At 44.3% G+C, this 17,101-nt stretch overlaps 1 protein-coding gene and 1 pseudogene across 2 annotated transcripts; both read left to right on the forward strand.

Annotated features, from left to right (window-relative positions):
• Positions 1-17,101, forward strand: part of LOC136493932 (uncharacterized) — a 171,580-nt pseudogene that overhangs the window by 105,009 nt on the left and 49,470 nt on the right.
• LOC136494118 (uncharacterized) lies at positions 12,473-16,337 on the forward strand. 2 transcript variants are annotated; one of them, XM_066490267.1, is made up of 9 exons: positions 12,473-13,111; positions 13,565-13,677; positions 13,847-13,915; positions 14,229-14,344; positions 14,575-14,629; positions 14,813-14,936; positions 15,682-15,729; positions 15,866-15,960; positions 16,087-16,337. In XM_066490267.1, the coding sequence occupies exons 2-9, from the start codon at positions 13,576-13,578 to the stop codon at positions 16,186-16,188; spliced, it is 711 nt and encodes a 236-aa protein (XP_066346364.1). In that variant the 5' UTR covers positions 12,473-13,111; positions 13,565-13,575; the 3' UTR covers positions 16,189-16,337. The 2 variants fall into 2 exon arrangements, with proteins under 2 accessions (XP_066346364.1, XP_066346365.1); XM_066490268.1 differs by having other exon boundaries at positions 14,816-14,936.

Consider the following 17,101-nt stretch of genomic DNA (forward strand, 5'->3'; position numbering starts at 1 on the left):
GTGTTGCCTTCGGCTGTGTGCTCTTGAAAAGCATTGAAGCCCATAAACTGAGGATTGCAATGTTACGATTAAAAGGTCAAGAATGAGCGATTCTCTGAGAAAGATTTGGTTTGGAGAGTAAAATTGTTGATCAGGTCAAAGGACAACAAATCTCGCAAAGTGGTCAACTAATTGGGAAGGACCTTATCGGATCAAGCGTTGTGCGCTGGGTAATATTTATATTTTGGAAACACTGAAAAGGGAAGAAGGATTCAGAGCAATCGAATGGGGAATATTTAAAGGAATATTACCCTAACATTTAGATTAATACTTGATAACCAATTTGCTCGGTTGACAGATCTAATAGCTGATACCAGAAGGGTATCGCTTCTGGTGCGAAAATAAATCCAAAAGGGTAAAAGCCGGTACAATTTGTCTGATAGCCTTGACCTTAGCCTCAACCTTAGCCAACCTATCATCCACTGAATCGGCCTCGGGAGGTGATCGGCATCGAACCATGGCTAGAGCCAATTCTGTGAGGGAGAGACATTCAGCGAGACTTTGGCCATACCGATCAATAGAGGCAAGCAAATTGTCATTGTCAATCCACCTCCTTTGATAACAAGGGAGCTGGCGACAAGCTATTAACGAAGAGGACCCTAAAGGCCGAACGGAGTCGGTCCTATTCCCTGAGGCAGAGGGGGCACCACAAGTTGTACCCTCCTAACGATGAAGGTGCTAACGCGATGATGCAGGTCTATCTAGGGCCTTCTCAACAAACTTCTTCCTATTCTCCATGATCTTAAGCCTACAAAGAAGCAGGAACTATACCAAGGATGTGGAAGTTTTGAGGTGAAGCAAGTTATTTTTTGATCCCCAGCCGTGGCCCATATATATAGCCCAGGAAGGCAGAGAGATAGATTTCACCAGCGGTGTGAAATTGAAATCAGATACGGAAAAGGATCGACGCTCTGAGAATTTAGGGAACAGACAACAAAGAAATAACAGATTTGGACTTATTGCTCTCCCAAGTTACAGAATGCCATGGGATAGATGCAAAAGATTTACATTGACCAGCAATCAACCCACCAAGGCCTCTTTAGATTGAAGGAAGTTCGAATCCCCATAGGATCAAAAGTCATCATAAACCAAGTCACATCAGCCCATTAATAAAATTACAATAGGGAAGGAAAAGGTTGTCTGTCTAACAAATGCCCAGTTGATTTCTCAAAGCCGCTGGAAAGAAGCTTGTGGCTTTCCCAATGGGCATTTGATTAAGCAAACAACGAGAAAGTGTCCATCCATTTTAGCCCTTGCAAACACTAGAATAGCTCTGCGAGCATGGAGAGAAGACCCAAGCAATATCACAAGGATTCTTCTAACCGCAGTAGCTGATTCTCTTGCTCGACAAGGTGCTAAAAATGGAGACACAATCACCCTATGCACAAGAATTCTTCTAGCCGCTCAAGATCTTCATAGCAAAAGGATAGACCATGGAGGGTCTAGCGGAGTTAGGAGCATTCGAGGAGACAGGTAGAAGAGAAACATGGCTGAATTGTTGAGTTACTCTTGTCAGGGTTGGATAGACATTTTATAGCCGGCCTAGAAGGATGAATTCAAGTGCCCGTGAAGCAATGATGCTCTCGTAAAAGTTTTTGAAGCATGGGCTCATGAGCTGGCATAGGTGGCGACAAACAGCAGACCCCAGATCAAGATTCTTTACCCATGACTGCAGACCTATCGAGAGTATAGACGTGATAATTTTGGAATAAAATTATTTTTATCCTAAAATTGGGGGGCATGTGTTTACACCAAAATTTGGAAGAAGAGTCACAGGGACTCGAAAGTTCCCAAGATCATGTCATCAAGGACTCAATTGTGTGCAGATCAGAACCAGCTGATTCAAATGCAAAACTAGAATCGGCTTTCTTTAGATAGCGCCAGCGGATAATGACAAAGGCTATGATCGGCACTAGGACGAGGCATGTTGGACTCCACAAAAAGGGAAAAAAGAGTCCAAGTTATCTTAAATTATGAATGTTTTCTCTAGGGTCAAAAATTGTGATGAGTCGTGCTTAGACAGGAGTCATGAGCAAGTCCCGGGCATAAATATCAAACCCCGGCTATTGCAAAAGACACACAATCAATCCAATATACAAGTCATTTACTTTTTCGGCTTCGGCCACCCCTTAGGAGTAGGAGTAGAGTAGATCTCGGTGAGTTCTTCAGCAAGTATGGCTGCATCGATCCAGTCAACCTCCACTTCTTGTTGTAAGTACTGTCATGGCTTATACCACTATTCATACGGCTGCATCGATCTGATCGACCTCCACTGCGACTCTAGTATAAATTAGTTATTGATTCTTGCCTAGTTCAGGCTGCATCGATCGGGTCGACCCCCACTACATGAACTAGATCAAGGTCAAGTTATCGGCTCTATCTAAGGATGGCGTTCCTTTGGATAGATTCACTAAGTTACCGATATTGCTTATTGCTTCCATTATTTATTTAATTACATCAATATCACTTCGCCCGATTGGGATTGATCTAGATCGGTCTTATATCCGTTTTAACCCATCGTTTGTTAATCTAAAACTGATCTAAACTGTACTTTAAACGATAAGTTATGTTTTATCGGCTGTTTTACATCAATCTTGATCGTGCATAGCGTGCGGTTAAGGCGTGTTTGATCTTGAGTAGATCTATTGGTTAGCGAAAACTGTTCCATGGTCCGTTATCATGGCCTATGTGATTCTACCTCGCACCCCACTGTTAGCACCATGGAGTAGGGATTGTTATTTGGAAGATCTGTTCTTGAGAGGGCATGACCTTAATTGTGCGCTATGCCTGAATCGGTTGTTTTAGCCGATATCGAGCGCTTTCACAAACAGTTCGCATCACGAGATCGTTGAAGTAGCGATTGGTTGAAAGATATGTTAGCCCCATGATCTTATTATTGTATTACGACCTGCATGATTCTACCTCGTGCTCCACTGATATTAGTAATAAGTTAGGGTCGTTGAGTGTATTGTTGTTTCTACGACCTGCATGATTCTGCCTCATGCCCCACTGGTCATAGCGATAGATGAGATCTAATATGTTCATTAGATTTATTTCTATTAATTGGTTGAATGATGATGAACTATTTCTTTTATAAAGGAGTTCGGTTATTTATAGTCATTGGCTTAGCATGAACTAATTGCTGTTGATATCTTTTTGCCAGTGACCAGTATTTGTTTAAACAACGACATTCATAACGATAATCGATTCTTCTTACACAACCCCATGAGCTTTAACCGATTTATTTTTATGAATATGCTGGAATCAGCTATTTAGTCGATCTCTTTTCATATCAGCTCTCAAAGCCGCACATTCGAGACTGTCTGGCAACATCGGCATGTTCCGCCCTTAATTACTAATAAGCTTTCTCTCCTTATCAATTGTAGGGTCAAATTGACTGGCACGTCTCAGGAGGAGTGTGTAGGATCGACCACCCTTGCACTGAAGCTAGGTGGATCTCTAGCTCTATCGAGCGGACCCTTTCGGCTTGCTACGTGTGTCCTCAGCATGGGACAAAATTCTGTGTCGACAAGATTACATGAAAATTGAAAATTTGCTGAGGCTAGACGACTGCTCTATGGATAGAAGCAACGCATGTTGTCTATGTTCCATGTGTGGTCTATTTCGACCCCTTCATCGTTCATCAGTCGATATGTACATGGCTTGATCATGCTTGCCATGATGAACAGGTCATACCATTGTGGCTGGAGCTTTCCTTGCTTGTCCGGATGATGGATTAGAACTAGATCACCTGGGGTGATGTCCTTTTGAACTACCTTTTTGTCCCTCCATGCCCTTGTTTCTATGTGGTAAATGTCAAGATTGTCGGCAGCATGGAGCCGCGATGTATCGATCATTTCGATTTCAACATACCACTATATTGGTGTTGTGGCTTCTATCTGTGTCCAAAATGACCCTAGCTTTAGCTCTTCTAGGGTGATGGCCTCTTCGCCGTATAGCAATCGGAAAGGGGTGAAACCGGTTGCCCTTGACCGTGAGATGTTATAAGCCTAGACTGACGTGACAAGCTCCTGAGCCCATTTTACTTTCATGGCATTGAAGAGTGACTTAGATATTGCTGTCAAAATCAGGCCACTGGCCCTTTCGATGGCCCCATTGCTCTGAGGGTGGTTGACTGAAGCGAAAGCAAGTTTGATGTTGAGCTCAGAGCAGAAGTTTTTGAATTTGGTGCAATCAAATTGCTTCCCGTTGTCCACAGTTATGTATGTTGGCACCCCGAACCGACATATGATTATTTGCCAGACAAAGCTTATCAGTGTTCCTGAAGTGATTCTTGCTAGTGCTTTCGCTTTGACCCACTTGGAGAGAGTATTCTAGGGCCACAGCAGCAAAACAGAGATTGCCTAGTGCTGGCGGCAATGGCCCGACAATGTCAACACCCCACCGCTGTAGAGGCCAAGTTGGAATGATGGATGTGGTTGGATTGGCCAGCGAGCTTTGTTTTTGCAAACATCTAACAGTTTTCACATGTTCTCACTAGTTGCCTCACATCTTTGGCTGCCAATGGCCAATAAAAACCCTACCTCATTGCTCTATATGCAATTTCATGTAGTCCTCTGTGTGCGTCGCATGACCCTGCATGAATTTCGCTCAGGATCTCCACACCTTGTTGCCTACTTATGCATTTGAGTAAGGGAGCTATGATCCCGCTTCTGTATAGGTTCGAGCCTATGATTGAATATTGTCTGGTTCTCGCTTTCATCCTTTTAGCCTCATGCTTGCCGAGTGGCTCATGGCTTCCTAATAGAAATGCAAGTATCGGCGATCTCCAGTCTTTGCCTATAATTACGTGCACTGCTATAGGGTGCTCTTCTTCTTCTTTGATGGCCTTGATTGTCAATGCCTGGGCGAACACATCAGGGGGTAATGGTAGGTTTTGGGTCGCTGCCTTTGCCAGCTCATCTACCTCTATGTTTTTGGCTCTTGGGATTGTCTTACACTGAATCCGATGAAGTGTTTTCCATTCTTTTTACTGTTATGAGATATTTGACTAACTCAGGCTCCTTTGCTACAAATGTCTTTTCGGCGTCTCCCACAACCACCTATGAATTGGACTTGATGATGCAACTTCAGACTCCCAATGCTCTAAGTTTTCGCAGGCCTAACAAAACTGCTTCATATTTGGCAATATTGTTGGTGGTGAGGAATTATAGTCGCGTTGCATATCTTAGCATCAGGCCTTTTGGCAGGGTCAAAATAGCTGCGATCCCCGCGCCTAAAGCTCCCCATGCTCCATCACAGTGCACTATCCATAGTGGCTCTTCAAACTATAGAGTTGTGTCAAAAGCAGAAGGAGTCTAGTCCGCAATAAAATCTGCTAGCACATGGGATTTGATCGTTGATCTATGTTCAAAATCGACTGCATATTCGTTCAATTGGGCTGCCCATTTTCCAATTCACCCTATCGCTTCACTATTTTGAAATAAGGCTTCCAGTGGTTGAGCTGATAGTACCTTGATGCGATGATCTTGGAAGTAATGTTTTAGTTTTTTGGATGCAATGACGATGGTGTATGCTATCTTTTGAGCTCTGAGTAATTGAGCTTCGCTCCTAACGGTGCTTCCAACACGAAATAGATTGGGAACGACTTCATCTTGTTTTCGCATTCTTTTTCTTCTACCAAACCAGCGCATACTGCTATTGGCGATGCAACCAAATATAGCAACAGTACTGCCCCTGTTGAAGGCTTTGTTAATGTTGTAAGCTTCATCAAGTAACTCTTGAGGTCGTCGAAAGCTTGCTACTGCTCGGCGCCCCATTCGAATAGATCTGAGTTTATAAATACCCTGAAGAACGATAACCCCCTTTCGGCTGATTTGGCGATGAACCTATTCAATGCTACTAGTCTGCCAGTCAACTTCTGTACCTGCTTCTTGTTTGTTGGTGGTTGCATATTGATTATTGCTAAAATCTTGTCTGGGTTTGCCTCAATCCCTCTAGCCGAAACCAGACATCCTTGCAATTTTCCTTTTTGGACGCCAAAAATGCACTTGTCTGGATTTAGCTTTAGGCCACTCTTACGTATATTTGTGAAGGTTTCATGGAGATCTTCGATGTGCATTTCTTTCTTATCTCTTTTAACTACAATGTCATCGACATATGCAACCAAGTTTTTGCCCTTCTGCTCATGGAAAACCATGTCTGTCATACTAGAGAAAATGGGTCCTGCATTCCACGACCCCTCTGGCATGTGGCGATAACAATAAGTACCCCCAAGGGTGATGAAGCTTGTTTTCTCTTCGTCTTCTGGGTTCAACCAGATTAGGTGATATCCTGAGCAGCAATCGAGTAAACTCATGACTTCATAGCCAGCAACAATGTCTACCAACTTCAATTCTAGGTAGAGGATATGGATCCTTCAGGCAATGTTTGTTGAGGTCGGTGAAGTCGACACACATTCACCATTTTCCATTTTTATTTTTGACCATCACGACATTGGCTAACCATTCTGGGTACTGCACCGGTCTGATGACTCCAGCGTCTAACAGCCTTTGAACTTCTGCTTTCGCTGCTTTTGCCCTTTCGGTTGAAATTTTCCTGAGCTTCTGCTTTCATGGTTTCGTGTTTTTTTGCCCCTACTGTCTCCTTGTAGGTCGCTTGCCGACCATGCAAAAACATCGCTATTCTCATGTAAAAGTTCTATGAGCTCTTGCTTGTCTTGTGTTGCTAGGTCCATGCCAATATGAACGCACTTATCGGTCATGGACTTGGACAATGGTGTCTTTTCAGTATCCTCTCCTACTTCTGCTCTTGATGCCACGATCTTTTCATGATTTTGCTCTTCCTCTTGCTTCTTCTTAGTGACCTCATTGATGAGGCTGTATCCTGGGATGGGTTTGCCTTCTATTCGCCTTGAAGCGAGCTGATCCCTGTGCACCATGATTACCCCAAAAGGAGATGCCATTTTCATGCATAGATAGCTCTGCTTGACTACTACTTTGAATTGGTTGGTGAAACCTCTACCGAAGATAATAGTGTAAGGGTAATCCATGTTGACCACATCGAAGGTGATGGTCTTTGTGCGGACCCTTTCACCTTCCTTGAATGAAACCGGGATGGCCTTCTTGCCCAGAGCATCTATCTTCTTTCCACTGAATCCAAACAATGAGTTGCCTGCTGGCTCCAGCGTTCGCCTGGCTAGGCCCATTGATTCGAAAGCTTTGATGAATAGAATGTATGTCGAACTACCGGTATCTATCAGGATGTTGTGCAAGGTGAATCCAGGTACATTCACCGTTGCGACGAAGGCATCGGAATGGGGGTAATCTCATAGCTAGAAGTCATTTTCGTTGAAAGTGATTGGGACCAATGACCAAGTTGGCCGATTCAGAGGCAGTCTTGGTGACACGGTGTGTACCCTTCACTCATAATCTCTTCTGGCTCTTTTGCTTTCATGCTCTTGGTTGGACACGCCTGTTATGGCAAAAATGTGTCCTCGTGATGGGAGTATGCTATTTACGGCTGGGTTTTCATGTGTGTTTTCCTACTTTGCTTGTTGCTGCTCTAGCTATATAGATGAGGACACCACCACTGACTGAAGTGGATATTGAGGCAATTGCTGATAGGGCTGGTGCGCCTGATGCTGCCAAGCAAAAGGGGACTGAGCTTGGCTTTGCAAAAATGTTTGATGTTGCGCCAAGACGTACCCTAGCGAGTAGTGTGGCTGACTACCATAATACTAGCTATGCATGTTATCAACGTGTGGGGCGTTGTGATAAATGTGCTTTGGTGCTTCGCTGCTCCTGGAAGCTTCGTCCTTCTCCTTAAGTTCTTTTGCCATCTTATTATACCTACACTCTCTGGTTATATGCTTGGCATTTTCACCGCATACTGCGTAATATGGTGATCTTTGTCCTCTGCCTCTTCCTCTGTTGTCATGTCCTCCTCTCGCCCCACGTCCACCCCGCCCCCTGCGTGAGCTTCGATCGAAGGGGCAATTTGGGTTGAACAATGGCTCTCTAGGCTAAGGCTATTATGGCGCCGACTAGACTAAATCTTCCTGCAAACTATTGATCACACGATAAGGCCTTATGTTTTGCTAGGTGGGTGTTTGGGGTGGACTTGGTACTTTTGGGGTTTGCCCTAGCTAACTGCGCATAGCTTTTTGCCGTTTAAAATCATCGTCTGATTTGGCATACTGGCCCATTATTTCGAATAGCTCCTTGACTATTGTGGGTGGCTTCCTAGATGGCTTGGTGGCGCACTGCCCTATGGCTAACCGTTTGATTGTTGCTGCGATTACAGTTGCTTCCGGCACATTTGACACTTGGGCCTTGACTTGGATGAACCTTTATAGGTATTCTAATAACTACTCATCATTTCGCTACATGCAGTTCAAAAGATCTCTCATGGTTTTCGCACCGGGCTGGTAGCCTTGGAAAGTTGCCAGTAACTCTACTTTTAATTGCTGCCATGAGTTAATAGACAATGGCATGAGCGATGTGTACCAATCGTGCGTGATATCTTCAACTGCCATTATGAGTGATTTTACCATGATTTGTGCATCCCCGCCAGCCAAAGATACCATAGTTTCATAGCTTGCGATGAATTTTCTTGGATTAGCCTTCCCATCGAAAGCTAGGATGCGCGGTTTGTATTCGATCGACCATGGGTGTAGCTGCAACTCCCTTGCCAACGGAGAGCTAGAGTCATATAACTCAGAGTCTCCCTCCTGTTTGGGTGCTTTGGGTATTACAATGTTTCCGCTTGGCTGGACGATGCCTGCCGCTCCTGCCCTCTGTAGTCTCTGAATTTCCTTGACCAATCTTTCTCTTTCGCATTCGACCTGTCTGACTGCTCGTTGAGTCTGCTCATCCCTATTTCTTGCCACGGCTTGCTGTACCAACAGGTCCTTTCGTGTTGTAATCTAATGATATCTTGCTAGTACTGATCGAGCTTTCTCAGGTCTCTGGCTTGCTCAGTGACTTCACCGTCTTCGTCTTCCTCTAGTACTTCATTTCCGTCTTGATCGATCTGTACTTCCTGAACTATACCTTCGAGCGTCCCCTCTCATCTGAGAGAAGGTACCATGTTGTCACCCACTGCCTGGGGTGCTAGCAGCTCCACCGCTGCTGCCGCTATCACGCCATCTCGTGCGGTTGTTTCTATGGCTGCGACGGCTGTCGCCTTAGATGGTTCCACCCTATCCATTGGTGGCTTCGACACTTTGTTCTTCGGTGGCATGATAAGCTCGAGCAACAACCACGGTGGACGCCAATGTTGTTCTAGGTTGTAAGCTTAGACCCCCAGGTTGTTACCCGAACAAGTGTCGAAACCCTAAAGAACAATCTGGCGAAAAAACACTGAAGGCGGCCTAACTTGATTTCATTGACCAAAATTAGTGTTCTCTGCCTTACAACCCCAGTAGGGGCACTATTTATACATGGCCGTAGCACTTTACATGGACACAGCTATCCTCACAACTACCTTGATACGCAGGAATATTCCATTTCGCTGAGGGCAATCCAGTCTTTTCCCGCTGTCCTCAACCACCCTTGTCGTGGGCCAGTGGCCCTTCCATTGGCTAGCTGTAGCTAGCCCGGCCCACCGTGGTCTTTTCCTCAGCGATGAAAGGGCTAAGACTCCCTACAACACTAGAGAAGATCATTTCACGAAAGCATTCGATCGACCCCGAGCGCCTTGGCCGATGGCCACGTTCTCGTCCGATAGGGCGAAAATCCTATCCCAGCAAGCATGTTCTCACATCGCGCGAGGGTGCCCGTGGCTGCGAGCGCTCCCTTTTGCCCTCATGGGGACGTGAAAGGCATCGACCGTTAACTGCTTCCCCTTTCACCAGCAAAGGTTGCGAAAGCTGAGGGTCGTAGGCCAACAGTTAAGAAGCGGGTGTCTGTCCGGATCGACAGAACGCTTGGCGCGCCCTGCCCATGCCGCTTGCTGCACGTGGTCCGCTCCCCCGCCCCACCCGCATCGCTCGCTCCACGCGTCGTTGCTTGCTTCCACCCGTGCGGATTCGCCTTGCCTGTTGCGGCCGTCTTGCAAGGCCACTTCCACCACGCTAGTTCGCCACCCCACCCACCCATGTTGCACTGAAAACGTATGTTGTAAACATATGTGTCAAGTGTTTCAGATGTTTCAGATATATGTTGCAAAAGTATATTTGGATATTGCTTATGTTGCAAGTGTCTATTTAAAATGTTTCATCTACTTCAGACGTATATTGCAAGAGTTTTATCGGGACGTTGCATATGTTGCAGTGGCTACACACATATGTTGCAAGCGTATGTTCCAAATGTTTCATCTGCTTTAGACGTATGTTGCAGGAAGTGCTTTCATGTTGCAAGTGTTTCATGAGCAGGCACAGGCGGTCCATGCAGGCGAAGGCAGTCCCCAGTGTGTGCGAAACAGATGTTGCAAAAGTATACCTAGATGTCGTATATGTTGCAATGGCTATACATGTATGTTGCAAGTATCTATTTAAAATGTTTCATCTACTTCAGACGTATGTTGCAAGTGCTTTTATCTAGATGTTGCATATGTTGCAGTGGCTATACATATATGTAGCAAGCGTATGTTCAAAACGTTTCATCTGCTTCAGACATATGTTATATAAAGTGCTTTGACGTTGCAAGTGTTTTATGAGCAGGCGCAGGCGGTCCCCATGTGTACATGTGTTTTATTTTCATCAGTGGAGAATCTAGGATTTTAGATCAGGGTATGCCGTCAAAAAAAAATTCATATATAAATTGGTAAAATCATTTGACAATTCGGTAACAATTATGAAATTTGCAATATAATTCGGCATATATACACTAAATAACACGATAAGTTTTAAATTTGAAGATTAAGTTGAAAAACATCCACAACATTACAATATGAATAGTTCAGGCATCATAATGATAGCTCCAAATATATGCATAAAAGAGAGTAAGAGACTTACAATACTACTTATTTGAGCCGACGCTTTCTATGGGACATAAATACGTTGATGATATCACCTTCTTCCAGCCAATTATTAAAAGGGGGTGCAATATCTCCATCTCTCTTGATAACTACACAATTATTAAAAACACAATACCAAACAATTAAACAAATTGCAAGTGCACGGATTGAATCCTCATATGTGATGACACAAACACTCACATGATCCTAAATTGTTGATCAATTTCGGTTGTCTCTGATGTTGAGCAAATCTCCGACCTCACTGCATATTATTGATGACTGGATAATATTAGCCATGGATATAAACATGATCTTTCTATAGAAAGATGAATCAGGCAGTCGGACTATATATGCACGTTAATCATGCACGCGCATCAGGCCGATCCTCCATGTCACGTACTCGGCAGTCGGCGCCACGAAGATTCAAGCCTCGAGACGGCGGCCAGCGGGCGAGACTCTAATCTGCGATACTAGTAGATCAATAGGAAGTCCAGGCGTCGGCGGTCAGGAACTGCGTGTTCTAAGGATGACTTTCCAAATTTTCGCCTGGCGTCCTTATGGCCGCGTGGGCAGGACCTAGGCTTCCCGTTCGTATGGCCGCGTGGGCCAGGAAACCAGGAAAATCCATCATCTCTCGGCAAGGAGCAGCTGCTGCGTTCGTTTTATGTGGTGCAGATACGGTCTTTTTTGTTTTTTTACAAATAAATATGTATATACATGAAAAGCTATTGCTGGATCTATAGGGTATGCCAGTGCATACCTGGCATACCCTGTAGCTCCGCCCCTGATTTTCATACGAGGCCCATAGTTCGATGTTGCAATGTTAGTTGGGTAACAAAATAAAATGTAATCCAGGTAGCCAACCTCTAACGAGAGAGGTCGATGACGTCATCCGTCAGCGAGAATGGCATAAGGTTACCGTGGTCTCATCGTTTTTTGATGTTTGCAAATTTTCTTACATCAACACAATGAATAAACATGGTGCAAGCCCTGACTTTAGGGGCCGTTTGGCCGGGCTCTTGCCTGCTCCGGCTCTCAAACTGTAGGAGCACTATAGCGTGTAGAGGAGCCGAAGCCGGGAAGCCGAAAATACTGGCTCCGGCAGCTCCTTCGGGAAGAGAATGAGAGCCGTTAGGAGCCCAGCCCCTTAGTCTCTTTACCCTGCTCTCGGGCACCACTGTTCACTTGCAAAAGCAGTTGCGTCTAGACTCTCCATGGCAAGTACCAAGTGCGCGTGCAGCAGAGCAAGCAACGTCAGCAGGTGATACGGCCCAGCAGCAGCAGGCGGTCTGGGCAGCAGCATCATGATCCTCCGAATGCAGTGGATCCACACGAACAAGACCAAGCTAGGCCACCGGCCCATGGGAGGTTTCCATTTTCTATTACGTGGGCTACCGCTAATCTGCTATCCCAACATTCATGAGGCCTGCAGTTGGATATGTGGTTTGGTTATGTTGGGCCTTCTTGAGCTCATTCCGGAGGTTGGATCGCCGTCCGCCGCAGACAATGACATGGTACCATGGAAGGTGAAGCGGCTGGATGGATGGCCGGGCGGCATGCGCGGGCGGTGTCGCCACCGCCACCATGGGCAGAGAAGGAGAGGGAGAGGGAGAAATAGCATGCCTTGATCGAGCTGGCATAGCATAGGTAGCGACGATCCGGGCAAGGGCAGAGGAGGGGCTGGGCGGTCCACGGAGGATCCCCAATTCTCCACCCTCCTCCCTCCCTCCGTCGCGTCGCATCGATCATCCAGGAGCGACGGCATCGAGGGGAATGTTCCAGAATTCCGTCGAATCCTCAAGGGCGTAGCTTCTTCTTCTTCCCTGCGCAAGCGCGCGCGTATACCTCCTCCAAATCCGAAACAACAAGCAACAACAAACAGGGAGGGGGCACGGCACCGCTCTCCAATCCGCCGCCGCATGTGTGTTCATGGATCATGCTTTCCCACTCATCATATTAGCTCCTGACGCGCCGCCCTCGTCGTCCTCCCCTCGCCTTCATTGATTTTGTTATTGCTAAGCTACTCCATTCACATTATTATTATTGGTAAAGAAAGAAAGAAAGAAAGAAAGAAAGAAAGAAAGAAAGAAAGAAAGGGCGCCTCCTTTATTTGATGGGCATTCCGTTACCATCTCAACTTCAACGCCAACAGGTTGGACGGAGTACCATTTCTTTTTTTCTCTTTTGTATGTACATTTCTCTACCCTATACATAAAAATAACAGCTCTGTGTTTGCAAACAAGAATGCATAGACAAAAAGTCCATTGCATGTTGACGCAAATTAAATTGACAATTCTCTTTCTTTTCTAAATGATGAAAAAGATCTTGTCTATTTAGAGACTCCCATATTGTTTTGTTTCCCAGGGTGCCCGGTCCGGATACTATCTTGATCATATAATGTAATGATACTTATATAAGCATGAAAGATTGCTAGAGTGTTCCCGTGTTTTTAAGCACTAGTTGGGATCGATTTTTTTTTTTTTTCTCAGGAAAACTATTATCACAGATTCCTCTTGCAGTTTTGTATCTATATAGGCTGTTGCTAATACTATATATAATGATTCTTATCCCAGTTGCTTCCTAATAAACAACCTGCTCATTGCAGTTGATGCTACCATGGTTGGAAATCGGACATGGTTTGGAGGGCTTTTTAACGGCTCAGGCAAAAGGCGACAAGTCAGTGCAGAGAAGATAGTGCTTGATCTAACCCCTCTACAGGTACAGATGCGCTACCGTCGCTATCATGTGTTTAATTAGGCCAAATGCAATGCCGTCTCTTGTTTCTAGGAAACAATAAATAAAATAGACTGACTACAATCAGATGTACCATATATACAAATTCCGTTTCATCTTGCTGCTGAAATGACCTTCTCTTAAATATATTCAGGAACAGAGACTGCAAAATTTGAAGGAAAGGCTAAATATACCTTATGACGAAAATCGGCAAGATCATCAAGTGAGAAACTCTCGACTTAATTAGCTTCACAAATACTTCTGGAGTACTTAGCAATAGTCATAGGGCTCTGTGCATCCCTATGACGTAGATACAGGCTTCAACAAACTTTCTGTAGTAATCTAAAAGAAATCGAATATTCAGCAATGCCATTCTAATGGATAGGAAAGAGACATGAAAAGTTATAGTTTCACCATGATTTCAGTTCATCCTTGCAACACTACAACACAATAATATATTTCAACTTGCTATACCTTATTGACTTTGAGCCAATGTTGACTTGTGAGCTTTATTACACTGTGTGCTTTGGATTTAGGAATCACTTAGGGCTCTTTGGAAAATCTCCTTTCCTGATACAGAGCTCACTAGCATAGTTTCAGCGCAGTGGAAAGATATGGGGTGGCAGGGCATGAATCCAGCGACTGATTTCAGGTTACTTCGAGTTTTTTTTTTTTTGGTCTCACTCTATGCCCTATTTTAGGAAATAAGTTTCACACTGTTCATTTTATTTTTATTTTTCCTGTAAAAAAAAAAGCTTAAAACGCTCCTTGTCTCTTTCTTCTTAGAGGCCCAAAATCAGCTGCTGGTTTCTTCCAACAAACATGCTTGTGTTTCCCTGACAGACGAAGAGTCTTAACAATGTCATCTTACTTTTATTTCAGGGGCTGTGGATATGTTTCGCTTGAGAACCTTCTGTTTTTTGCAAGAACATATCCGGTAGGTCTTTTTTCTTTAATTTAATAATTAACCAGGGGGGGGGGGGGGGGGGGATCTGGTTCAAGGATCCTCTATTTAAAAATGAATGAATGAACTCCTCCTTACGAAGTGAGCAAAGTGTCTGTCCACCTTGTCATGCATATAGACTGATGACGGTTGCTGGTGGCTGATCCAACAATTAAGCAGGCTTCTTTCAAGAGGTTGATGCTGAAGCAGCAAGGAATGCGAGCTACATGGGAGTACCCCTTTGCGGTCGCAGGTGTAAACATCTCATACATGCTGATTCAACTGCTGGAGCTCAACTCAGGTATGCATCATAGATAGGGATTGGCTAGTATTTCTTTTACATCGGGGCCGGGCATGGCATCTGATCTTTACATGTGAAACTGTCTGGTTGCCTGGAATTAATAAGAATTTACATGTATAGACTACGTGCAGTGCATTGCATTGCATCGCATCGCATCGCATCAGATTTGTTTTGGTCAAAGCACTATTAAAAGTAGTAATCAGAGTACGTACATCTAAACCCACCATGTGCATCGCGTTCGTACGAGTCAAACGGCCCCATCATTGTGCAGCCAGATTGCAGTATAGTATTAGGTTTTGTTTCCTTTCTCAAGATGAGGAATCTTTGGATTTGATTACGACTGTTCGGCGATGAACATTATAATAGGCACATGGACACCAGCTGGTGCTAACTGCTAACCGATGCGAACCGTCTCGTCCCGTTGCATATATGCGTTGTGCCACCCATGATTGCCCTGCCTGATCATCCATACCAGTATGCAGAAGAAGCCAGTCCTCACCAGAATCATCATGTGGTTTCAAACAGAAAAGAAAGAAAGGCTTGTTTATTTCATTTTATCTTGTATGTTTGTCCATGTACTATCTCTTTGAAAGCAACAACTGAATGAATGATTGTTGGCTTCATAACTGCTGGTAGCTAGTAGCTGTGCTGGTTTTGCTTATTCATTCAGATAATGATTTGCGATACCTGAAAGAAAGGAAAATGTTGCTGACTGTACTCAATTGTTTGCCTTTTTGTGTTTCAGTGCGTCCGAAATCTTTGCCAGGGATTAACTTCATCAAAGTGTTGACAGGTAGGCAGTAACTGATGACGCTGTTATTTCTTTCAAGTCCGGGACCAGAGTGATTTGTAATTTCTCCATGCACATACCTCCTGATTAAGAGCTTAATGTGTTGGTTGCCACATGGACGGATCTTTTGTATTATTAGAACACGAGGATGCATTCGACGTGCTCTACTGCATAGCTTTCGAGATGATGGATGCCCAGTGGCTAGCAATGCGAGCCTCGTATATGCAGTTCAAAGTAAGCTGATGATCCTTGTCGTCTGGATATATATATTGACTAATTTGATGCTTGTCCTTTTGTTTTAATTAATTGATGAATTATTAGGGTATGTGATGCAAATTAAAACGGATGAAACAATTGCAGGAGGTGCTGGAGGCCACAAAGCAGCAGCTTGAGAGGGAGCTCTCCCTGGAGGATCTCAATGGCATCCATGACCTCCCAGCCTGCAACCTCTTGTACAAATAGTACTGGTAGTTAGACTATTATGATGCAGTCAGAGGAAAATTGCACTAAAACAAACATGATGAACAGATTGCCTCATAATCAGCATCATCAGACTGTAATGAGAAGGGACACACATCTCTGGTTGAAAGAAATACGACGCAGTTAATTTTGCCGAGGATCAAGCCATACACATACCATGTATATATACAGTTGCGCGTGTATATAACACCGGCATTTATATATCAATTATGTAAGAGTAAATATAAAGTAGTTTGCCCCTTTTTTTTTGGTTTTTGTGAAAATTAAATTAACCTGAACTATTGCTGAGGTCATGTGAAGAGGAGGCAGCACTTGCTTTGTGTGCTTTGACTGGACCCGTCTGAGAGCATATGCATATGCTAGCTACCGATCCAATGCAATGATCACAAGCCTCTGCATCATCAGAGAAGGACCGACCCTTTTGTGCCTGGTTGATTGTGTATATAGATAACAAAAAGATAGATACAGGTATATTATGTACATCTGGTGCATGTGCTTGTTTTATTCCTCTTGCTCCAGATCCTGATTATTATATATACTACTGTAGTCATATATAGAAGAAGAAAAAAACACAAAAGGCATGCATTGTTTGAAGAGGGGAAAAGAAAGGAAAAGGCAAAAGGCAAAGGAACGGAAAAGGATGAGCGTGTCCTTGTATGCATTATAGAGGACTTTTGCTTTGCCTCAGCAATGTACTAGTGCTGTATAGTTGCTTGTACAGTTATACGTAGAGGAGGAGTATCTTTTTTTTCTTCTGATGTGTTGGTGCTGTAACAGCGACCGGAGGAGCAAAGGGCTGTCATCAATCCATGAAAAAAAGGGTTAGTTTCATTTGGGATGCATCATTGCATTGCACTCCAACGGGATCGGATAAGGCATCTCGTACTCTCTCATC

The sequence above is a fragment of the Miscanthus floridulus genome, chromosome 11 (genome assembly GCF_019320115.1).
Source record: "Miscanthus floridulus cultivar M001 chromosome 11, ASM1932011v1, whole genome shotgun sequence".
Taxonomy (NCBI): Eukaryota; Viridiplantae; Streptophyta; class Magnoliopsida; order Poales; family Poaceae; genus Miscanthus; species Miscanthus floridulus.

Bases quoted from the DNA above. Each gene is read 5' to 3' on its own strand.
- LOC136494118 (XM_066490267.1), top strand. From the start codon at position 13,576: ATGGTTGGAAATCGGACATGGTTTGGAGGGCTTTTTAACGGCTCAGGC. The intron at 14,937-15,681 runs GTATGCATCATA...TTTGTGTTTCAG, and splicing joins ACTGCTGGAGCTCAACTCAG to TGCGTCCGAAATCTTTGCCA. The intron at 15,961-16,086 runs GTAAGCTGATGA...AAACAATTGCAG, and splicing joins CCTCGTATATGCAGTTCAAA to GAGGTGCTGGAGGCCACAAA.